The sequence below is a fragment of the Leguminivora glycinivorella genome, chromosome 8, assembly GCF_023078275.1.
Source record: "Leguminivora glycinivorella isolate SPB_JAAS2020 chromosome 8, LegGlyc_1.1, whole genome shotgun sequence".
Taxonomy (NCBI): Eukaryota; Metazoa; Arthropoda; class Insecta; order Lepidoptera; family Tortricidae; genus Leguminivora; species Leguminivora glycinivorella.
Window position 1 is genome coordinate 21960761 of NC_062978.1, and position 25148 is coordinate 21985908.

At 38.7% G+C, this 25148-nt stretch overlaps 2 protein-coding genes across 6 annotated transcripts in view; both read left to right on the top strand.

The window, feature by feature from the left end:
• LOC125229118 (zinc finger protein jing homolog) overlaps positions 1-10495 on the top strand; it is a 159740-nt gene extending 149245 nt beyond the window's left edge. The window contains exons 3-6 of the mRNA XM_048133898.1: positions 1685-1864; positions 3476-3617; positions 4348-4552; positions 6727-10495. Coding sequence (XP_047989855.1) covers positions 1685-1864; positions 3476-3617; positions 4348-4552; positions 6727-7054 — 855 coding nt within the window. The 3' untranslated portion in view covers positions 7055-10495. The remainder of the gene's footprint in view (positions 1-1684; positions 1865-3475; positions 3618-4347; positions 4553-6726) is intronic.
• A 6493-nt stretch (positions 10496-16988) lies between these two features.
• Positions 16989-24570, top strand: LOC125228593. 5 transcript variants are annotated; one of them, XM_048133216.1, is made up of 5 exons: positions 16989-17097; positions 18839-19111; positions 20067-20248; positions 22066-22229; positions 23928-24567. In XM_048133216.1, exons 2-5 carry the CDS (start codon positions 18892-18894, stop codon positions 24139-24141), a joined length of 780 nt encoding a protein of 259 aa, XP_047989173.1. In that variant the 5' UTR covers positions 16989-17097; positions 18839-18891; the 3' UTR covers positions 24142-24567. The 5 variants fall into 5 exon arrangements, with proteins under 5 accessions (XP_047989173.1, XP_047989176.1, XP_047989177.1 ...); XM_048133219.1 differs by having other exon boundaries at positions 16991-17097; positions 18944-19111; XM_048133218.1 differs by having other exon boundaries at positions 17004-17097; positions 18919-19111.
• Positions 24571-25148: the final 578 nt, after the last annotated feature.

Sequence of the window (25148 nt, forward strand, 5' to 3'; positions counted from 1 at the left end):
CAACAGACAGTCTTAAAACTCATAATTTGATAAAATCATAATCAGTACAAAAATCAGATCGAGTGCACGGAGTTCCATACAATTTCGCGACTCTCCACACACACACTCTTTTTTTTAAGATTATGAATTTTAAGACTGTCTGTTGCCGGCCTTAGAAGAAAATTGTACTTTATGCTCTAGAACATAAAATGCGATTTTATGTCTTCTTCGCACTACATTTCATTTCATTTATTTAATTTCAATATAAACTTACAGTTTAACACCAAAACGTTTACATGAGACTACAAGTCCTTTTTATAACTAAACTACATAAAGGTGCACTTTTCAAGCATGAGAAGTGAAAACGAAATTTATTTGTTATACATAATTAATACTTCGTTTAAAAAAAATTAAAATACAACTTTTTCATCTAACAATTAAGTGACTGGTTAAATACGTTGCGTTTACTTGGCTGTGTTCTTCATATTACCTTGGTCCCTACAGTTTAATAAAAATATTAAAAAAAGTTTACTGTAGCGGGAAAGCACTGTGAAATTATTTAAAATACAGTTTTCAAATTGTTTTAGCAATTAACTATATACGTACCTACTTATATTATGGTTAGTGTCACGAAATATGTAGTTTATTCTAATTTGTTTTGTTGTGTAAATAGTTACATATTAAACTGATAATGAAGCGTGTTAAATTTTCTTCTAAGGCCGGCAACAGACAGTCTTAAAATTCATAATCATAAAAAACAAGAGTGTGTGTGGACAGTCGCGAAATTGTATGGAAATCCGTGCACTCGATCTGATTTCTGTACTGATTATGATTTTATCAAGTTATGAATTTTAAGACTGTCTGTTAAGACTATTTTAAGACTAAGGAAATCGGTCTCAAGAGACAAACAGTTAAAACATATTGCACAATTTTATTTTTGCTACAATTTATTAGAATTCCGTATTTTCTGTCATTAAATTCAGTAAATCAAATAAAATAGGATTCGATTACTTATCGTTAAAAAAATTTTTGACTTGGCAAAAAACCAAGCGTCTGAAACTCTGATTACATGTTGAAAAAAAAGTTGGCGGGAGTTGGTTATGTATTATGTTCTTTCGCTTTAAGACAATTTCGTGGTGTAAATTGCCGAGAAAAATATAATTAATTCCTCGCAATCGAAGTGAAAAGCAGAGTGTACAACAGGGGCATAAATTTAATAATAATTATTGAAACCCAGAGCAAATCGCGCCGAGCGCGGAAGCGCGGGAAGGAATATATCTCCCTCTCGCTTACCCGTAGGTACACCTCCTTACATACTATCTCATACCGTTCAGGCGGAATGCGGAATTACTGAAAGTACATAAATTTACTAAGTTATAGTGATTTTTTCCATACGTACATAATAAACAGCATTGGTACATCAATTTCCATAAGAAAAAGTAGATGATGTAATTTCTATCTATGAGAACTGAGTGGCGCCGCTGCAGAGCATGCTCTGCAGCGGCGCCACAATAAAAGCCCATTATTTCATTTCCCGCTATAGGTACAGTCATAACATTACGCGTACATACTGTACGTCTTACGAACATCATTTTAACATATAATTAGTTGAATTTCATTAAGGTGGCGCCGCTGCAGAGTAGCACACGAACACCTTAGTAGATTTAGTTTCAGAAAAATTTACGATTTAAATGTTTACTTCCAGTCGATCCACGTAGAACCGCAAGCGGGGAAGGAGAACTACGTATGCCAATGGGAGCGGTGCAAGGTGCGCGGCAAGCCGTCCTGCTCGCGGCTGTGGCTGGAGCGGCACGCCATGTCGCACGGCGGCAACAAGCCCTTCAAGTGCATCGTCGACGGCTGCGGCCGCAGGTTCTCCACGCAGGTACAATTACGTTCCCACTCAAAACCCAACCACTATAGGCCATTTGTCACCATCACCAAAAATCTCTCACCAAGGATCGCCAAAACGGTACCACAATAACCATACTCATCGCTGCGTCCGTATGTGATATTGCCTTGCCGTTCTGAAGGTTTGATGTGTTTTTAGTCCTGAATTTGCTCAAAATTCTAGGCGCGAAGGATGTAGATCGCCAAAACGGTACTGCAATAACCGTACTCATCGCTGCGCCCGGTATGTGTTATTGTCTTGTCGTTCTGAAGGTTTGTTTCGTTGGTCTTGAATTTGGGCGCTTCTTTGTTCAGTTTTAGGCCCGTCTTCACGGACCCACCTAAAGCAGTTTATTTTTATCATAATGCGTTGTCTTGTTATTGTAAACAAAATTATTAAATCATGCTGCGGATTTTTGCACGCGGACCTATGACTTGAAAAAAGATAGCACCTATGTCGTCGTCATATCTTCTTTTCCTTCTACCTAATTTCATCTCAATCCTCTTCAAATCACATCGAATCATTAGATCCAATCAGGATCGCTCCTCGTTTTGTTTAGTGTATTCCTGTATGAAATTGTCGTTAGCTCAGCTTCTAAGCTGGTGTTTATAAGTTCGTAAACTTGTTCCCCTATCGTAAGGTTTCGTTTGCTAGTGCTTCAATCATTAATTGATCATGTGGCACGCATGGCAACTACAACTTTAAAGCAATTTCTTTAACTATTTATGTCGTCAAAATTTTATATCACTTAATATTTCATAATGTTCCATTGTACTTTCTAATATTGTTGTGATGTAAGTAGTTGTGTCGGTCACATTTGGATGATGATATGAGGAGTTCGACGTTAGGACGTTACTAACCAGATGGGTTACACTAACCAAGAATAAAGCTGTGCTGTTTTCTTTCCCCAAGGAAGGAGCGAAGAAGGTGCGCTACACCCGAAGAACATTTTACCTCCTTTATTGTTTATACCGCCCAACAAATATTTACTCGAGACTGATCGATGAACAAACAAAATTCATACAAAAACATGAAATGTGTTTACTTTTGCTATTACGTTTAGTCGAATCGATACTTTCGTTATTCATATCCTCTTTAGATTCCATTATAGTTAACATGTGGGTTACAAGCATTTTTATTTTTGTATCCAAGTTGTCTAGTAGTCGATCCCCTCTTACTTGTTCACTGTTGTATTTATTGAGCGATAATGTTTTATTATTTACTACCTGCACCCCGATGAGGCGCTAATGATGCACCCGATGACCAATCAAGTATTGTTTAGAACTAACTAGTTCTAAGACATCTATCATTTCTATACTGGATCATGAGATTCATACTCATATCGCTGTATCCTGAATATGATCCATCCTTGTATTTTTTCAAATGTAGATTGTTTTCACAATGTCTATTTGTCTCGTATATTAAAGCCTCCGCCAAAAATGAGCGTTTTGAGAGCGTTACTTTTTCACCTCGGCCGATAATTAAGTACATGTGATCTGAGACATTTCTTATTTTACAAGCCTACGCTTTAACATTGTGACTTCATGAAACCATTGCGATCAAAACGTAAAGTATTCCATGTAACACCCGTGTTGGTGGTTCCAGATACTACTCGAGAGGCACGTGAACAACCACTTCAACGAGGTGTCGCCCGGCGCCGGCGGCGGCAAGAAGGCCGCCGATAGCGCGCCCAAGCTCATCCGCAGGAATGGCAAGAAGCTGCGGTATAGGCGGCAGCCTTGGTCAGGTCAGTCAAAAATACATTACATTTGCTAAATTGCATTTAACCCTTCGCCACACATAAAAGCGTTTTGATAGCGTAGCGTTAGCGGGGCGCGCATTCCACTCACAATCCGCTATCATTGCGCTCCGCTAACGCTAAGCTCTTAAAACGCACATGTGTGGCCGAGCTTTTAACAATATCATTTTATGAAATGGAGTTTTAAGTAGTCATCTGCATAAATTGTGGTACGACATTGTTGATTAAGCATAAATACTCTTTAACCGGTTATTCTTTAAAATTTATGAGTAAATGTCGTCGTTATGGTAAGCGACAATGTGGTACCATTTACTTGAAAGCAAAGAGGATCGAGTATTATAGAGAGTTACTGTCGAAGTAAAATATGTAATCACAGTGCATAGACTGCCATCTCTTGACACAGGCTTAAAACTTTTGAACCTCAGTTTTGACAATTTGGTCCATATTCTTAGCTCGATATCCACCGTACCTTTTTCTGTATGGTACTGAGGTACGTTTTTTTCTTAGACTATCTGTCTATACGGAGTTATATACGTCTAAGCTGAAAATGTGGGATCAATTGTCGCCTCGGCAACCGGTGGACTCGTACAAATTTTCAAGTTTCGGTTATCGTTTCAAATATTGTGGTCGAATATGAAGTAATGAAGGGAAGCGAGCGTTTCCACTTAGCCCATGCCTATGTAGCGTACATAACCGATTGCACGATGTCGTGTTCCAGCGCGCATGTTCGACTTCTTCGACTCGGGCGTGATGGAGCGGCTGGCGTGGCAGCTGGCGCGCACGGTGCGCTGGCGGCTGGGCGGCGCGTGTCCGCTGCGCGAGCCGGCCGGCCGCCACACGCTGGCGCTGCTCGCGCGCGCCGTGGCCACGCGCCGCGCCGCCGGCCGCAGCGAGGCGCTCGTCACCTACTACCCGCCGCACGTGTGAGTACCGCCGCTAGCACGTGTGAGGCCGCCTCATATATGGTTACTCTACGAGTACTTATACCAACTCGAAGTGAGGCCGACGAAACGAGATAAAATCGTAACCGAGTTACGCAGCGACCGTCATCTCTTGTGCCGTCAGTTGGTTGAGAAATATCCTGGCCTTTTGGGAATTCAGAAATTCTTTTCTACTATTCCTCTGGCGCCGCGACCCAAACTGTGTTATGGCCTCCGACACGACTGGTCGCCACTGATTCCGGTCCTCTGCGATTACTCTCCAGTTTTCAATCTGCTGGAAATTTTAGTTAAGACACTTTTATACCTACTTCATGGCCTTAAAAATTCTCTTGAAATCTATATCTCGTTACGTTGGCATTACATAATACTGATTGAACAGTGCTACTGATAAAAGTGATGAAAAAAATGTACACAATAACTTTTCAAATACTCTTCAATATTAGGAATTCCGAACGAAATTAAATCTAAACAATTTGACGCCTGTACGTATCTAATGCAGTATTAGGCACCAAAGATTGCAATAACGGATGGCCTCTGGCGCCGCAGTAACAGCTGATTACACATAATACGACCTTGCCTCAGGTGCAATCAATGTTTTGCAACTGAAATACGTTTATATAAAACGTGTGTCCCGCTGTTTAACCTAATCTGGAATAATTTACTAACCACAAAGAAAAGTCAGGCTCATGGATATGTTTCCGTCTACCAGAATAACCGAGCTGCTATCTTAAGAGACTTAACAAGAATTTCATCAACACATTAAAAATATGTGAACTGGACTCCTAAATGTGCTTTACGATTAGTATTAAACTGTACATTAATTTATTAATGTATTTTTTAATCTACTCTCCAGCAGACAGTTTCGAGTTTTGTCTATAAATTGTGTGTGTGTGTCAGGTAATCCAGGTGGGCCTTAGACGACCATTTTCACTTATCTTCCCTATTGTTATCGTTTTCCATGTTGCATACTGTTGTCATATCACCAGTTCATCATTTGCCTTAAAAAATCATCCTGTTCATGAACCAAGATCTTTAAGGTATTTTCTCATTTTTTAAGTTGCTACGCACTGTAACCACATTTAGCGCTTTAGATAGTTTTAAGCGAGGACCATGTGCATTTAATCAAAATCCCAGAACATTCGAATATTTCTTCAATAAAAATCCTCAAATTACAAGCTTTACAAATGAAATGGTCTTCAAAACATATTTCTGACTTTGTCACATATTGTCCCAGATACTTTTCACGTGGTGGAGAAACTGGGATGAAATTGGATGAGCGCGTCAGAATTTATTAAATACATTGGTCGCATAAATTCCCGATTGGCACAATCATCACATGCATTGGTCCTCATATGCTTGGCATGCTCTCTGTTGCCTCCTAAAAGTGCCACACGGGACTTCAGAACGTACAGAAAGTTGCTAGCATATAAACTGACGTAATAAATTGTGACACTTGTGCCTAGTTGACACTCTTTATCTGAATGCATTTCACTATCTAATGTCTTCGGTCATTCTCAAGACGTAGGTAAGGGCGAATTCTAATTACCGCGACTCATTTGTTTTCAGTGGAATTTCAGTTCTAACTTCTAATTCTAATTTATCAGAATTCAAATTCCACTGAAGATAGAAGCGTCGCGGCAATTAGAATATGGATCAGACGACTGAGAATTACCGTCTTCTAATACAGCAGTATTTTATTTAAGCACTCAAGTAAAATACCATGTCAATATAAAGTTTTTGCTAGTAACTAGGATGGGTTGCCATTCCTTTTTACGTAGCTCAAAGCTGAGACCGTTCGTTTATGTGATATTCGTTCAACGCATTAACATTTTCTAATAAAATTTAGTTTAAACGCTATCATCTTCGAGGTAGATTTTATTTTCACTTCCGCTTACATAGATTGCATGCTCGTCGGTTATGTTAAAGCTCGGAACGCAACCCACAACGCTGCAACCACAATACCCGAACCGACATCTCGCGTTCGGTTTAAAAGACATCCAAGCGAACGATCCGTTCATTCCGCGCCGGATCCGATGCGTAATTTCTAACTTCGACGCTTCGATCGGCGTTCGACTTTTTGTACGAATTTTGTGTTTGCAGCTGCGCCTCGGTGTGGCACCGGACGGTCCGGAGATATAACGAACTGTCGTTTGCAGGCTCGAGGACGAGTGGGTGCCCGAGAAGGAGGTGCGGCGCATCAAGCGCGTGGAGATCGCGGCGCTGCCCGCGCACACCAAGGTGCAGCTCTACGAGCAGTACTGCGCCTCCTACCGCCGCCCCGCCGCGCCGCCGCCGCCGCCGACACGCACGTGCGCCTCCTCGCGCCTGCTCTCCGACCTGCTGAGGAAGAAGGACGACTGCGGCGCCCTCGACGCGCCGCTCCACCTCCCCGCCGAGCCCGCGCGCGCCGCGCCTGGCGGCGCCGCCAAGCGCAAGCAGGGCCGCAAGTACGGCGGCAACGCCTTCTGGCCCTGCGGCCGGTAGGCGGCAGGCGCCCGAGCCGACCGCTCACCGTCGGCGAGCCGAAGACGGTTCCGAGACTCGATTCTATGGTATATTAGTGTTTAATTTTAGCGCTCCGGAACGAAGAAGTCGACCGCGTCGCGCGGACCCCTCTCGCTCCGTTCGCGAGAGCGTAAGTAGTTCGTTAGCCCGCTAGGAGCCCGCCCGCTCCGCCCGGCGGGCGCGTCGGGAATTTTCGCGCCAAAGATTCGTCGGTCCGCGGTTTTAGACGTAGGGTCGATAGCGGAGGTAAATTTTATTCACAAGACTGATGCTTGCTTTTTATAACGATATTGAACGGCAGGACGGACGGACGTGTAAATATTTAGCTCGAAGTGTATAGGTCGCGTGCGGAGCTCGGTTCGGAGCGTCGGACGCGACGTAGGCGATTTAGGTTAAAGGTCGTTCCGACGGGAGTAGTCTGAATATTTTATAACGTAAGTAGAATAAGAGCGACCAGCGCACGTATCACTGCCGACGTGTACATATTAGGATAGGAGGGAGTTCGTTTGTCTAGGAATATATTTGAGTTCGCTTCGCTGTGCCCGCGAGCCCCGCGTTCGCCGAGCGTGCCGAGTGCCCGGCGAGTGCGCCTCCGCCGGCGCCGGCCGGGACCACGACGTGCGGTGCGGGTGCGCGGCGCTCCGGCGCGAGAGCGGGACGGCGCTCCACAAGTGCATCTCACTCCCTCGCCGCAGCGGCGAGCGCATTCTCATCGCTGTGACACCCGCGCAAGTGTTCACTTTAATCCGTTTTCATATCAGACCCGCAGTTAGTTGTTAGGGTAGAGTTCAATTATTGGACGTGTTTTACTGTCCATCGTTGTGTTCTAATCGGCCGGGGCGATTTCCGATAACGCTTTACGAAATCGACAACTGTCTACGTAATGTTAGGATTCTATGTCGCGGTTTATATTGTTTCGATTCCTAGCGAATGAAATCGTTTTATGTTGATTAATGAATGACGTGACGAAATAGTAATATGACCGCGACCGATCAAAACGACACTGCCAATGTTGTGTTAAATGTAATTGTATCCTGCCGTATCGGCAGCCACGAGTACTGTTAGCAATAATCGTTTTGTGATAAGATACTTATAGAATATCGACCGGTGTTCAATGCGTTCACATTCAAGTTCGATCCATTAGTGAGTCTGGCGCTGCCGATAGGAAGGTGTCTTCCCGTTCTTGTGTCTACTTTCGTGGAAAACTGCAAGATTTGTAGAAAAAAGTTTCTAACGCTCTATCGCATACGTTTGTACTCAACATGCTTAACTTTGCGGGACGCTTTTATATCAATTTTAATTATTCGTATTGTTGAGTCCAAATTTTGGTAATTTGTCGAACAAATTCCTATGACTTGCTTTCAAATATAATACCGTACGTAATTAAAAAAGAATGAGTAACTTGAGTCTTAAATTCTTAAACGAAGTTATAATAATAATTTCACCCAAACCTTCCTCTTGGTCGGCCATTTTCAGCAATGGATTTATCGAACATGTATATGTGCGTTCTTTAATGATAGAAAACCAGCCTTAATTAAGTGAGTAGAGTTCATTATCAAATTGTAATTTCCATAATAATGACTACAAATTCTGTATTGAGATGCATCGATATTAGCGATTTAATCTTTTACTGAACAACATACAATAATAAAGTAAAGTAGTAAGATAGGGTTAATGTCGTCAATTTGAAATTTGTCAATTCGTCTTGAAAGCCTCAAGTCTTTGAATTTAGCCCGAGTTGACTCCCATCAAGCTACTTTACTGAGAAATTCCTCATTTACCTTTTGTATCGTTCATACCGGTAGCATAAGAGCAAATCTACTCAATATTTACATTGTTGAATTTTCTCGCAAAATTCTGATTATGGATTTTTCGGTCACAAGTACCGATTGTATTTCTAATACATATTCATGGTATTTGTCTTCAATGCAAAGGAAGTATTAGTTCTTATGCTGCTGCCCTAATATCCATACTTGAATGCATCCTCAATATTGATCCAATATATGAAAGCAATATTTGTGTTCCATTATTCGTAAATCGAATAGTTTAGTTATTGTATGGCATTTTTCACGCGAACAAACTTGTAATATACACGAACGGTCAGAAAACTACGAAATGCAATAATTAGTCAGTTATCAAACCTACTAGCCATTGATTTTGACATATTGTCCATAGCTGAATTTAGATGTTAAACTTTTGGATGTTACTATACAGAAGTTGTCAGAACTGCCTTTTTAGCCGTAAGGTTTACATTTACAAGTGAATGAAAATTGTGTTCTGTGCTCACACGATCTCGCTAGTATTTTTAGTTAGTGCCTCTAGTTGTTAAGTTAGGGTGAATTGTGTGCGTATACTTGTATGGTGTAACTTGAATGTTAAACGAAACAATAAATAAACACCATCGTATTCCGATCTACATGCGGTATGAGTGTGAGACGGTCCTAGCGTAAGTACGTAAGTAGGAGCCTGGGCGTTGCTGCGACTGAACGGCACTTGTTGAGCTAGACACTGACTCGTTTGACCCACAGTAGGGTCTAGGAGTATAAAGTCAGGGATACTAGGCTTCAATATCTCGATGCACTTGTTGCCTGTGACGTCGAATGATGTGGCGCGACGTTGCAAGACTTCGCCCGACGTATGGTGTGGTCATATTCACATGTCGATGTCGCCAGTAGGTATGTCGAGCGAAGTTTCGTGAAGTCGCACGACTTCGTCTGATGTTGCTTACAACTTCCGTCGTGCGATACCGACCGACGTGAGACATTAGTCGCCTAGTATGTCGCCTGGCGTCATGTCCTCCGCGAGTGGGTAGGTGATGCGGGAGGCGCTCGAGCCCGAATGAGGTTTAATAGGAAAATTTCTCTATTAGTCAAGTTGGTGCCTGATTGTCGGTGTGTCTATAGAATCGTATGCTACCCTTAAACCGATTAGACTTTTTTTGGAGCGTTCCAATGTACTGATTATTTTTTATTCAATTTTAAAATTTAGCATAATTATTTCCAGCACTGATCGTAGTGCCATATTTTATTGGCTCGCTTTTTTAAATTGTAATTTAATTTTTTTAGTGAAATTCGACACCAAAATTAAAAAGACAAAATTAGTTTTTTGTTTTAACCGATTAACAGTATGGACTTGTATATTTGATCTCAAGTAAGAATGGCAGTGAAATTAACTGAACTCAAGACCGAGCGAGGAATGAACGCAGTTATCGGCAAAATTCTCCAAAAGTATGTGGCCTAGGAAAACGCTTAAGTACAAATTTAATTTTGCTACATTTAGGGCGTCATCATTCGTCAATCCACATCTCGTAATGTTTAAATACGGTGTATGTAAGGATTGGCGTTTACGCAAGTGGGAGTAAGTATGTGAAAGTTAAATTAATATTTAATATCCGGATTAATTAAAACTAGCTCCCCTAGATTAGAGTTAGAGATTCGACTCGTTAGACAGAGAAATATTTTGAGAAAACTTGTCTGCGGCGAGGGACTAAATTATATCGAAAAAAAATACATTGATATGATATATTCGTAAGTGAGGAAAGATTATATTTTTACCACTGCCACCAGAATAGTAATAGCATTTAGTCCAAGATGTTTTCTAGACTCTTTTGTATTAAACCCCGAATGTAACGTTTTTTATAAAACTTATTTTCGGTGACTTACGACTGTGTTCATAATTGTATTTGACCGGTGAACAATATCACTGCCTGTTTATTTTACGGACAAATCTGATGGTAAAGTTAGTGCTCCGTGTTAGTATGGGATGTTGTGAAGCATATTACAGCTTGCAGACCAATAAGCACGATTGCATTCATGTCGAGTGAAGCATCCGTCTCTTACGATCGGAGTAGTTACTTGTGTATGTGAGGAAGGGACGGATGGTTTACGCGGGACATGGACGCGGTACGAGCCCCGGGGCAGAGGCTCCGAGCTCCGAGCTACGAGGCGACAGCGAGGCCCACTAACCAAATGTGTTGACAGATGCTTATTGAGCGAGTAGAATGTAAATAGTATAGTATTGTTATTACTGCGTTAGACTGTAATGTGGTTCGCGGACGCGGAGGCGGTGGGCGATTGTCTTGTTTCCTATATTAAATGCGTTTATTATATGAATGTTCTCCTTTATTGTAAATGTTTGACGAGAATACAATAGTAACTATATGAGGAACCCTGTATCCCGAATAGTGTGCACTACTTATATTCAATTTGTAGATATTTTAATTATATAGTATAATGTCTAACGTGTCTTTATTTGCTTACCCCTGTAAGGTGAATCCGACATTTATTTTATAATTTTGACCCCGAGTTGATGGGTAATCTACCTCAATTTATTTATCACATTTTTGGGCATAATAATAGTGAATGTTAATTTAATTTCGAACCCTGAAGTTTGTTCAATGTAGTGATTTATAAGAATTTTAAATACTATGGTTTGACCACCTGTCACAAGTACTGTATCTTATATTAAATACATATTGTATGATTGATAATTATGTGTTTCATTTACTAAAATAAATACACTCCATGCTATTTTCTCATCAAATAGAACAAAACAATTAATAACTCCGTTTTTATTAGTTTATAATAAAAAAACAAATCATTTATTTCAAACCTTGAGCCCATACTAAAATACAACAAATAAAATAACACAAACAAATAAAAGGATTATTGTTATGGCTTTTTTGCCTTAGCCGACCGGAAGAACTATACACATGTTCATACTAACCAGCGATATTTGGTCGGCTAAAGGCGAATCCGATATTGACGACCGGTCTGGCGCAGTCGGTAGTGACCCTGCCGTGTCATACTTTCTAGCGGTGACATGGTATCGTATGGAATCCAAAGCTACATCAAAAAAATGTACGAAAATTGTTCTAAATTGTACGCTAATTAAAAAAAATAGTGCTACACGCATTTACAAGAAAACAATGATCAATATGTCACCGCCAGAGAGCATACTTTCTGGCGGGCGCTATCTATTTCACTATGTAACAGTCCAGTTTTCAGCTTTTTTATGAATCAGAAAAAATGTACGAGAATTGTACTAAGCTGTCCGATACTTTAAAATAAAATAAGTACGCATATTTACAAGAAAACAATGATTTATATGTCACCGCTAGGAAGCAGACTTTCTGGCGGGCGCTATCTATTTCAATGTGTAACAGTCCAGTTTTCAGCTTTTTTATGAATCAGGAAAAATGTACGAGAATAGTACGAAGCTGTCCAATACTTAAAATAAAAATAACTACGCGTATTTACAAGAAAACAATGATTTATATGTCACCGCTAGGAAGCAAACTTTCTGGCGGGCGCTATCTATTTCACTGTGTAACAGTCCAGTTTTCAGCTTTTTTATGAATTAGAAAAAATGTACGAGAATTGCACTAAGCGGTCCGATACTTAAAAAAAAATAACTACGCGTATTCACAAGAAAACAATGATTTATATGTCATCGCTAGCAAGCATACTTTCTGGCGGGCGCTATCTATTTCACTGTGTAACAGTCCAGTTTTCAACTTTCTTGTAAATCAGAAAATATGGACGAGAGTTGTTCTAAATTAAACGACAATTTTAGAAAATGTTCATCACATAGTTACAAGAAATTTCACCACGTCAACTGGTACGGTGAGCTACATAAGGTAGGTAAATATACCTGTATTCAATTTTGACCTGCATTCTTCCCAAGTAATGTTTCGATATGTATAGATATTTATAGACGAGACTGTAAAGGCCCATTTGAGTCTTCGAAAACAGATAGCAAAATTGCGTTTTATCCACAAGAGTGCAAAGTAATTTCATACAAAATTTTAACTTGATGTCTGCTGGCTGATAGAATTTACCTGTGTATAAATGATGATTTTGCACCATAAATTATAAATAAATTGATGATTTCATTTAGGCCGCCTTTACACATGTAAGTTACTTACGTAAATCTTTGGTAAGCGACTGATGGTTCCATTTACACCTATGAAAAACTTATCGTAAGTTTCGCTTACGGAAGTTTTGTGGTTTTCAACTTACTAAAAGTCTACATTGTTCCAAGCAAGCAAAGTTGAAATGAAAAAAAAAAAACGACCGCCTTGTTCGTAAGGCCAAAACTTATCAATTTATTTCGATAAACTGTGAGTCGCTTCCGTAAGCAAACTCGTACTCATCTCACTTAAAAGTTTTCAGCTTACGAAAGTACCAAGTTAAAACTTACCGTAAGTTGCATATACAAAAACCACCATTTGAAAGTTTTACATAAGTCGCTTACGTAAGCGGTAAAACTCACAGGTGTAAGGGCGGCGTGCTACCCACCAAAAACATACCTGTTAAAAAGGGGGCCAAGTTCATATCGGCTATTGGGTATGTAAAGTTTTCCTGATAGAATACTTTATAATGATCTTGGAAAGGTGGCTTGTTTGTTTTTATTTCTTATTATTTATTAATTATCTTTTTTTAAGTGACCGAAATGACGTTTGTGAAATTTAATGGCGGATGAACTATGAAGTGACAATGCATTTGTGCGTTCTGAATGTATGAAATTCCCAAGAGTCGGTACCACACACAGTTCTCCGTTTCAGAATACTTCTAAATTTGATCTTGGCAGGTTTTCATGCTGTACGTAATTATTTAAAAGATTAAATGAATCTATTTATACAAATAATTAAATTAACCTGCCAAGTTCAAATTTAGAAGTATTCTGGAATGAAGGACTGTGTGTAGTAGCGCTGGCGAGTCTTGAAAATGGAATAGGAACTGAGCTACAGGGGGTCAAAAGTGGGTCGAAACGGTTCGTGTAAATAGTGCATGGCATGTGCGCCGCCTGTTGCTGGAACTTGGCCTGCGCACTACCATGCGTGTGTTTTTGTTGCATAGTAACATAGCAGTAACCTATAACAATTTATTAGAACAAACTTGTAATTATTTCTACGCATGTCAGGGGCACCATTGACCTATTTCATAATGGTTATATATATAATTATCTTCGTCAAGTTAAAATTTCTATGAAATTACTTTGCACTCTTGTGGATAAAACGCAATTTTGCTATCCGTTTTCGAAGACTCAAATGGGCCTTTACAGTCTCGTCTATAAATATCTATACATATCGAAACTTATTACTCGGGAAGAATGCAGGTCAAAATTGAATACAGGTATATTTACCTACCTTATGTAGCTCACCGTACCAGTTGGCGTGGTGAAATTTCTTGTAAATATGTGATGAACATTTTCTAAGATTGTCATGTAATTTAGAACAATTCTCGTACATATTTTCTGATTTACAAGAAAGTTGAAAACTGGGCTGTTACATACACATAGTACATGTTAAGTAGTGAAATGAATAAATGATAAATAAATACATTTTGTAAGTGAACATTAAAATTAAATTAAATTAAGTTTGAACCTTGTTTTGCCGTACCTCTCGCCTGAAACACAGGGTTTCCCTAGTTCGGGCAAATGTAAATCATCGATAATTTTAAGTATTTGTTGGATGTAATGTAAATATGCAATACTTGTTTTCGATAAAAATTATGTTTATGTTATGTTTATGTTTATAGTGAAATACCTAGATAGCGCCCGCCAGAAAGTTTGCTTCCTAGCGGTGACATATAAATCATTGTTTTCTTGTAAATACGCGTAGTTATTTTTTTTTAAGTATCGGACAGCTTAGTACAATTCTCGTACATTTTTTCTGATTCATAAAAAAGCTGAAAACTGGACTGTTACACAGTGAAATAGATAGCGCCCGCCAGAAAGTTTGCTTCCTAGCGGTGACATATAAATCATTGTTTTCTTGTAAATACGCGTAGTTATTTTTTTTTTAGTATCGGACAGCTTAGTACAATTCTCGTACATTTTTTCTGATTCATAAAAAAGCTGAAAACTGGACTGTTACATAGTGAAATAGATAGCGCCCGCCAGAAAGTATGCTCTCTGGCGGTGACATATTGATCATTGTTTTCTTGTAAATGCGTGTAGTACTTTTTTTTTAAATTAGCGTACAATTTAGTACAATTTCCGTACATTTTTTTGATGTCGCTTTGGATTCCATACGATATCATGTCACCGCTAGAAAGTATGACACACCCTGCCAGCTGCGCCGCGGTCCCAGGTTCGAATCCCGGTAAAGGCATTCATTTGTGTGATGAGCACAGATATTTGTTCCTGAGTCATGGATGTTTTCTATGTATATAAGTATTTATATACAATACAATACAATACAAATGCTTTTTATTGTACACCTTGATAAAATACAACAATACAAACAAGGAAGCAACACGAGCAAAGGTAAACAACAGGCATACATATATTATCGTTGTCAGAGTACCCACATCACAAGCTTTCTTGAGCTTACCGTGGGCCTCAGTCAATCTGTGTAACAAGAATGTCCTATAATATTTATTTTATTTATATTTGGCCCGACGTTTCGGACGTGACATTACGTCCGTGGTCACAGACAGACTGGCGGGGAGTTGTATCAACATCTCGAGGTATTTAAGAGTATTTGGAACTACCCGCACTTGATTTTTATTAGTCATGTTTACGCTAGGGTTGCCACTTTGCCTGTACACAACTCATGACATCTGATGCTAATTTCATGCTGTGTGACCGGAAGTTTTCTCACGTTTACACTTACTAATCACCGGATTACGCTATAAAGTCAGTGATTCATCTTGATGACAATAAAATTAAATTGAAGAAAAATAAGTTATTTTCATAGCAATCTAAACATATGCCTGGAGCAATAACAGCTGCCGTTACACTTCTAAAAACACATTGATGTTTACAAAATTCATCTAGTATTTACGTTAAGTATGACGTATGTGCCCTATACATGTTGACACCTACTAAATACAGAAGACACGTAGTTTCAAAAACATTTTTAGCGTCATTTCATATAAAGTGTGTTTCATATAACCAAGGACGATTATTAAATGGTCCTTGATATAACGTAATAATTCAGCTACCAAACAAAAAAAAAACTAAATCTAAATCGGTTCAACCGTTCGGGAGCTACGATGCCACAGACAGACACACACGCACAGACAGACACGTCAAACTTATAACACCCCGTCGATTTTGCGTCGGGGATTAAAAACCGCGATGAATTGATGATGTGGGTACTTCGAGTACCATACCGTTAATACCGTATGTAATTCATGATGTGATATGACTATTTTTTCACCACACCAACTGGTAAAGACTCACTTTGCTATTCGAAAACAGATAGCAAAATTGCATTTTATCCACAAGAGTGCAAAGTAATTTCATACAAATTTTAACTTGATGTCTAAAACTGGCTAGTAGAATTTACCTACCTATAATGATTTTGAATCACAAACATTGAATAAATTGATAGATTTGATTTAGTTTGATGTTTTATAGTCAGTATTTTGTTCGTGTTGGTGTGGTGAAATTTTTTGTGTTTCACTCGGTGGCAAAGTTTGTTTAACCTTCGTGTCTTAAAACCCTCGCAACGCTCAAGATTCCACTTTTTGATAAATTAAATTAATAATTAAAACAAATAACTATTTTAACCCCCGACGCAAAAACGACGGGGTGTTATAAGTTTGACGTGTCTGTCTGTCTGTTTGTCTCTTTGTCTATCTGTCTGTCTGTCTGTCTCTGTGTGTGGCATCGTAGCGCCCGAACGGATGAACCGATTTAGATTTAGTTTTTTTTGTTTGAAAGCTGAGTTAGTCGGGAGTGTTCTTAGCCATGCCATGTTTCATGAAAATCAGTTTACTATGTCGTGGTCGGGGGTTTTTTTCAAAATTTTAATTTTATGGTTAGGTTGAAAAAAAAAAATGAAAATGAAAAATGAAAAAAGGTTAATCAAATACATCCTGTAGGTATACCTGTTGACAAGAAGTACGAACTTCTACGAGTATAATAAGGGTTTTCAAATCGCTTCGATTGTAACAGAACACATCCACCTTTGTAACACAGCGGCTGACTAATACACATTTATATATAAAAAGCTGTTTGCCTTAATAATTAAATAAATAACACCTAGTTTAATAACCGTCAGGATATTCGTAAGTACCTAATATTAAACAATTTTTTTCTGAAATCTGATATAGTGATTTTGCACCATATCGTTTTTGAAATACCTAGTATACCTAAGAAGCATTTTTCAGAAAAGTATAATTCATAAGAATAATACAGAGTAAAAGTGCGTTTTCACATTATCCGATCCGATCTCATTACAGGCGCCATCTTGGATTATTTTTTTATTGAAATACTTCCGAGTTGCGACATCCGATGTCGGATCGGATAATGTGAAAACGGCCTAAAATGAGCCGAAAACGTCAATACTTGTTTTTGAAGACATGCATGATACATGCATGCATGGGAAGCTGGTGGCCCAGCGGTAAGAGCGTGCGACTTTCACTCCGGAGGTCGCGGGTTCGAATCCCGGCTCGTACCAATGAGTTTCGGAACTTATGTGCGAAATGTCATTTAATATTTGCCAGTCGCTTTTCGGTGAGGTAAGGGGAAAACATCGTGAGGAAACCGGACTAATTCCAATATATAAGGACTAGTTACCCTTCGGGATGATGGAAGGTCAGATGGCAGTCAGGCAGGCAGGTCAGATAACGCAAGGAGGATGATGATGATGCGTGATACATGGGGGCTAATCAAATACTTTCAATTTCATTTTTTTTCGATTTTATGTTTTTTTTATGTACATAATTATATAATTTGATTGTTTGTAACGACATACCATGTAATGCACATATATTACTTTATGGTGAATTAATTATTATCAATCCCATCGCATAAGGCGTAGGTAACAGAGTGCTTAACAAAATCCAAGTCAATGTTAATAAATGTGACAGAAGGGTGTCATCTATTGGGCATTAGTATCCAGCACTGGTACTTTTACCTTAATGCGTTGTACAATGTTATGCTATAAGTAGGTACCTACGTGGAAACGTGGATTCTTTCCAACTTGTGTCATTAAAAGACTTCGTTCGTGTTTTAAAATTACTGACAAATCATATTTTCCCCTCACTAGCTCGGAAACACGTGTTTTATCCTTTAATACCAGCGGGTAAAAACGCATTTTATCCACAAATTAAATTTTTAAAATTGATAAAAGTAGGTGAATCTAGTAATGAAAAAGATTTACCACCTGTGGAATTACGGGAAGCAGTGATAAACGCATTTTTTGCGTTGTAGTTTCCTCGCTATAGTGAGGGGAAAAGTTTTGTGTTACACACGGGTGCAAATGTATTTTACTTCTCGTGTATTGAAAAACTCGCTAAGTTCAGGATTCTATTCTCGAAACACTCGCTTCGCTCGTGGTTCAACTATAGAATCCTTTCACTTGCTCGTTTTTCAATTCCACACTCGGCGTTAAAATACAACTTAATGCCCCCTTGTGTAACAAATAACTATTGTAGGTAATACTGAATAAGAATGATTAATCGGACAATTTCCAGTCTTCAAATATTGACCAATAGTTATTTGTTATACAAGGGGGCAAAGTTGTATTTTAACGCCGAGTGTAGAATTGAAAAACTAGCAAGTGAAAGGATTCTATAGTTGAACCACGAACGAAGCGAGTGGTTCGAGAATAGTATCCTGAACGTGCGAGTTTTTTAACACACGAGAAGTAAAATACATTTGCACCCGAATGTAACACAAAACTTTTCCCCTCACTATAGTGAGGAAACTACAACGCAAAAAATGTGTTTATCACTGCTTCCAGTAGTTCCACAGGTGATAAATCATCGTTATTACTAGATTCACCTACTTTTATCAATGTTACAGCAGATAATTTGACTTTATTCAAGGTCAAATTACTTTACCCACTAGTGGATAAAATGCGTTTTTACCCGCTGATATTAAAGGACAAAACACGTGTTTCCGAGCTAGAGAGGGGAAAAATCTCTTGTCGAGTGTGGTCCACGTTCCAAGCACCGAGAGAAGATGGTTCACTGGTGAAGTTGCGGATTCAAGATCTGCCGGAAAATCGGCGCGACGATGCAGTCAATTTGTTTTTGAAATATTACATTCACGACGAAACACTTTTGAAGATGGCAGGTAATTACTTGACTTTTTTAAGATTTTACAAGCAATCTGAAAGTTTTAAACGATGCACTACATTTAGCAATGCACCGAAGAGAAGTTTCCAAAATGTTATGTTCTCATGGAAAGTTCGCGGTATTGTTCTTCGCATGTTCATTGCTTTGGTGAATTTCTAATAACCTCAAACATCAAATGAAGCGATCGTCAATTGTTGTGAAGATTGCGTTTGTAGGTATATATGTGCAAAGAGGATCGAGTATTATAGAGAGTTACTGTCGAAGTAAAATTACATTGTGTAATCACAGTGCATAGACTGCCATCTCTTGATACAGGCTTAAAACTTTTGAACCTCAGGGGGCCGATTTTTGAGTCTCACGGCGTTCGAATTCAGAAAATTGTCACTGAAAATAATAGGCAATTCACCGTTTTCAACCGGTATTTTAGTGACAGTGAGACTCAAAAATCGGCCCCCAGTTTTGACAATTTGGCCCATATTCTTAGCTTTCATGATAATTATGTATTAAAATGTCAAATATTAATATTAGCGCCATCTAGCTGAGCGTACCCCAAAGGTGTAATCCCATCTAGGTCACCGTACCTTTTTCTGTATGGTACCTACTGCTGAGGTACGTTTTTTTCTTAGACTTTATCTGTCTATACGGAGTTATATATGTCTTGTACATCCTAATCTTAAAGAAACTTTTCTGAATGGCAATTGGCAACTTGCATGGGTAATTTCTCATGAAAATTTCCCGTAAGTAATTTACGGGAATTTGAGAGTGTTCTGCACATTGCTAACTACATTGGACATGAATTAGTTTGGAGTACTTACCTATCATCACCATCAACAATTCCATGGAGGATTGACTACTGCGTTTGTCATGACATAAATGTCATGATCATGACCCTTTTCGTCTTATGTATCCAAATAATTATCCGGGGTAATATACGAAATCATTTTGATTTTCAGGCATTTCACGGAACCCAGAAGCGGTACAGGAGTACCAATTACTAATAAGTCAATTGATCAAAAATCCCTCTTCACTAACTATGATATGTTGCGTTGACGAGGAAGAGGGTCCACAAATAGTAGGCGTTTCTTTGATGTCCCTAATTGCAGTGGAACGACAGGACTTATTTAGAACTTCGCAGGTAAAGTTACATTGGTTATATTAATATAGTACATTACAAGTGCGTAAAAAAGGAAGTTAGAAACGAGTGGCGGTAAATTGAAAAACGACCGAAGAGAGTGTTTTAAATCGACACGAGTTGCGAATTTCCTTTTTGCACGTGTATCGTACGACGTTTTTCAGTACAGATGCGCCTCCGAAGTTTTGACCTGGCATATAATGAACCACTACAAATAACAAAAACAAAAATAAAATATAAATAAAAATATTTTTCAGTACAGATAGTGTTTTTTTACGCACTAGTGCGAGAAGTGGTTCATTATATGCCAGGTCAAAACTTCGGAGGCTCACCTGTACTGAAAAACGTCGTACGATACACGTGCGAAAAGGAAATTCGTAACTCGTGTCGATTTAAAACACTCCCTTCGGTCGTGTTTTAATTTATCGCCACTCGTTTCGAACTTCCTTTTTTACGCACTTGTATCGTAATGTAGGTACTATTCTATCGTGTCGATTTACAACACTTCCTTCGGTCGTGTTTTAATTTATCGCCACTCGTTTCGAACTTCCTTTTTAGGGTTCCGTAGTCAACTAGGAACCCTTATAGTTTCGCCATGTCTGTCTGTCCGTCCGTCCGTCCGTCCGTCCGTCCGCGGATAATCTCAGTAACCGTTAGCACTAGAAAGCTGAAATTTGGTACCAATATGTATATCAATCACGCCAACAAAGTGCAAAAATAAAAAATGGAAAAAAATGTTTTATTAGGGTACCCCCCCCCCCTCCCCCCTACATGTAAAGTGGGGGCTGATATTTTTTTTCATTCCAACCCTAACGTGTGATATATTGTTGGATAGGTATTTAAAAATGAATAAGGGTTTACTAAAATCGTTTTTTGATATTATTAATATTTTCGGAAATAATCGCTCCTAAAGGAAAAAGATGTGCGTCCCCCCCTCTCTAACTTTTGAACCATATGTTTAAAAAATATGAAAAAAGTCACAAAAGTAGAACTTTATAAAGACTTTCTAGGAAAATTATTTTGAACTTGATAGGTTCAGTAGTTTTTGAGAAAAATACGAAAAACTACGGAACCCTACACTGAGCGTGGCCCAACACGCTCTTGGCCGGTTTTTTCGCACTAGTATCGCAATGTACTATTATGTATTATGAAGTGGTCTTTACACGCAGTACGTTTTTAGGTTCCAAGATACTACGTGTATGCACAAGTGTGTTTGTGAGGAATAGACTATAGAGTTGTCTTGACATTTATAAGGTAGGGTTTTAAAGACGAGTGCTCGGCACTTTAAATGACAAATAAGATACGGGAGTGGAAAGAATACCTACTAGCTCACGCATGAACTCAATTTACACAGCTGTTTATAGTACCTAATTGTTTGGTTTAAGTAATAAATTAAACACATACTTACTTATGTTTTTATTTTATTTCTTGTAAGGTTATTTGACTTTATCAACAATGTATACTGTAATGCAAGATATTCGTTCAACGAATAAAGAAAAAGATATCATACAATATTTACGTAAATTGTTGCAGATTATCAATTAAATACCCTTACAAATTACAAATGACACAAAATTGTATCATACATATATTATTATGTATAAAAAAATCTCAGTCAGTGAGAGCTGTAAATACCGATGTAAGTGCGTTTTCACATTATCCGATCCGATATCGCATGTAGGAAGGATTTCAAAGGCAAAAATCAAAGATGGCGGCTTAATTGTATGAGATATCGGTCCTACATCCGATATCGGATCGGATAATGTGTAAACGCACTAATTTTGCTCCCTTGTGACTGTAACCACTATTTTGTTCCCCAGCCAAAAACTGATGAGATGCGGCTATATTTAAAATTGGAAGAAATATTTGACCTGCGCAACAAAATGAAGGAGCTGCAAATAGCCTCGTTTTACGACGACATTGGTTTGATTGTTCACTCGCGATTCAGGAAACTAGGCATAGCGTCGGAATTAGTCAAGGCGAGGTAAGATTTTGACTTAATAAATAATAAAGAAGTATAGCAACATTTGGCTTTTACAACCTGTGGCCTATTCCACAACAGTGACAATTGTCGTCCGACATCGACAGTGACACTTCGGCGTTCATTGCCTGTTCCACAAGGACATATTGACACTCAGTAAGTAACAATGTTACTGTCGCAGTAAGATAGGTATCTATATAACGGCTGTATAGCCGTTATATAGTTATAACCCTAAGAATATAATTATACGTCGTAACATAGTTACTTAGTAAGCTTGAGCGTATCCAAAACGTCTGCATTCGGTTTATATTTGGGTTACGCAAATATGACCATGTATCTCACTTCCGTTTGCAGCTCAAGTGGCTCCCTATCCGTCTTCGTCGTAACTTTCACATTTTGTCTCTTCTTTATTCTATCCTATTTAACCCTGCTACTCCCCGCTATCTTAAAAATCGCTTTAGTTATCTCTGTTCTACTAGGTGCGCCCAGAATTTAATTCTTTCTGTCCCCTCCTCTACTTCAAAATTCTATAATCATTCTTTTACTTTTCAAGCTATATTGTGCGATAAGTTTATTTCTTCGAATTTACTGACACCTACTGACATTATGTAAATTTATCAATTTCCGCTACCTTAAGGTTGTCTGGAAGAAATCGCTCTTTAGCGATAAGACCGCCTGTTGTTTACCTTTGTTCGTGTTGCTTCCTTGTTTTGTATTGTTGTTTTTTATCAAGGTGTGCAATAAAGAGTATTGTATTGTATTGTATTGTAGTTAAACGAAAGCGATTAATTGCTATCTTACTAGGAATATAACTATAATACGTTACTAGTTTAGTCATATAGTTATATGACTGGATTCAGTTTAGTGAAATGATTGTAGGCAGGAGTGCGGCGGTGCGGCGGAGGTATAGTTATAACCCTAGGGATATAATTATATGCCGTAACATAACGATATCACAGAAAAAGTGGCGAAAATTCAATAAATAATTATGTACGAAAACGCAACCGTGACGTGGACGACAACTGATGCCGAACGACTGCCTTGTTGTGTTAGCGGGAAAGCCCCCGCCCCCGTCTCCACTGCAGCCCCGCACTACACTGCTACAATTATACTACTGAACTTAATCCAGTAATATAACTATATTACTTAACTAGAGACGTATTATAATTATATTCCTAGTAAGATGATAAGGAATCGCTTTCGTTTAGCTATGTTACGGCATATAATTATATCCCTAGGGTTATAACTATACCTCCGCCGCACCGCCGCACACCTGCCTACAATCATTTCACTAAACTTAATCCAGTCATATAATTATATCACTAAACTAGTAACGTATTATAGTTATATTCCTAGTAAGATAGCAATGAATCGCTTTCGTTTAACTATATGTTACGACATATAATTATATCCCTAGGGTTATAACTATATAACGGCTTTATCTATCTTACTGCGACATTACTATCAACCCAGAACTAAGGGTTATAATTGTCAGTGTCAAGTGTCAATGTCTGTGTGGTGAAGTATCCCACTGTTTTTTATTGATTTCCGTTAACTTTTAGCGGAGATACAACGAGTGACACCTACCACTACCAGCACTATAGTATCCGTGGTAGAATACCTCGAGTGCCTATTTTAGATTTAACGTAGTTATTAAATCATCGATCTCCCTTAAAAAAGTTACATCAATTTTATTCCTAGATACATGGCATGTGTGGCTCACAACGTCGCTGCAATTGGTGCTTCGCTGACATCTCTAGGCACTGAGAAGATGGCTCAGAAGAATCACTGGCATACAGTCAAGCAAGTGAGGCTAGATGAACTAGGACAACACTGTGGCGCTACTTGTTTCGATGCTGCAGTCAATACAATCAGGCTTGTTATCTGGAAGAACCCGGAATTCAGAACACATTAAAAATTTAAATATTTTTTTTGGAAAAAGGTACTTAAAAAAATATTAATATAAACTTGTTAGGTACAATCTAACAACTTAATTTATTTAACTTAAGCTAGATATATAATATTACTTAGATAAATTTACAAGGTTTCTTTTGTAACTGGAGCATTAATTTTATTTAACCATAGGCTAGTTGGTCTGATTGAAATTTGAAGAGCATTAATACTCTTTAAACAGAACAACTTAATTTAGCTACTTTTAAAAACTTATCATATTTTTAGGTATTGAAAAATCATCACAAAAATACACTATAATTAATCATGCAATAAACGATAATTTCTACAATTACTTGAGAATTTCCGTTATAATCTACCAATTAAGAACCCGTAATAATTAGCGCTTGCATAATCACACCTGGATAATCATAATTTAACAAAAATTCTAAAAATAACTGAAAATTGGTAACCAACTTCGAAATGGGAAAAAAATCCTAATTCGTAACTAGCTTCAAATTGGGACTTTTCCATTACCGATTTGTAACCACGTTTAGTAACCGGCTTGGAAAGGGGAAAAATAATCCCGTGTTATCACACGACACACGGGACACGGGATTATTTTTCCCCCGGGGTTATTTTCTCCCGTTTGGAAGCTGGTTACCAAAACCAGCTTCCAAACGGGAGAAAATAACCCGTATTGTATTGGTTACAGTTAAAAGCGCTGGTAGCCTAGCGGTAAGTGCGTGCGACTTTCGTCCCGGAGGTCGCGGGTTCGAACCCCGGCTCGCACCAATGAGTTTTTCGGAACTTATGTGCGAAATGTCATTTGATATTTGCCAGTCGCTTTTCGGTGAAGGAAAACATCGTGAGGAAACCGGACTAATAAGGTCTAGTTACCCTTCGGGTTGGAAGGTCAGATGGCAGTCGCTTTCGTAAAACTAGTGCCTACGCGAAATCTTGGGATTAGTTGTCAAAGCGGACCCCAGGCTCCCATGAGCCGTGGCAAATACCGGGATAACGTAAGGAGGA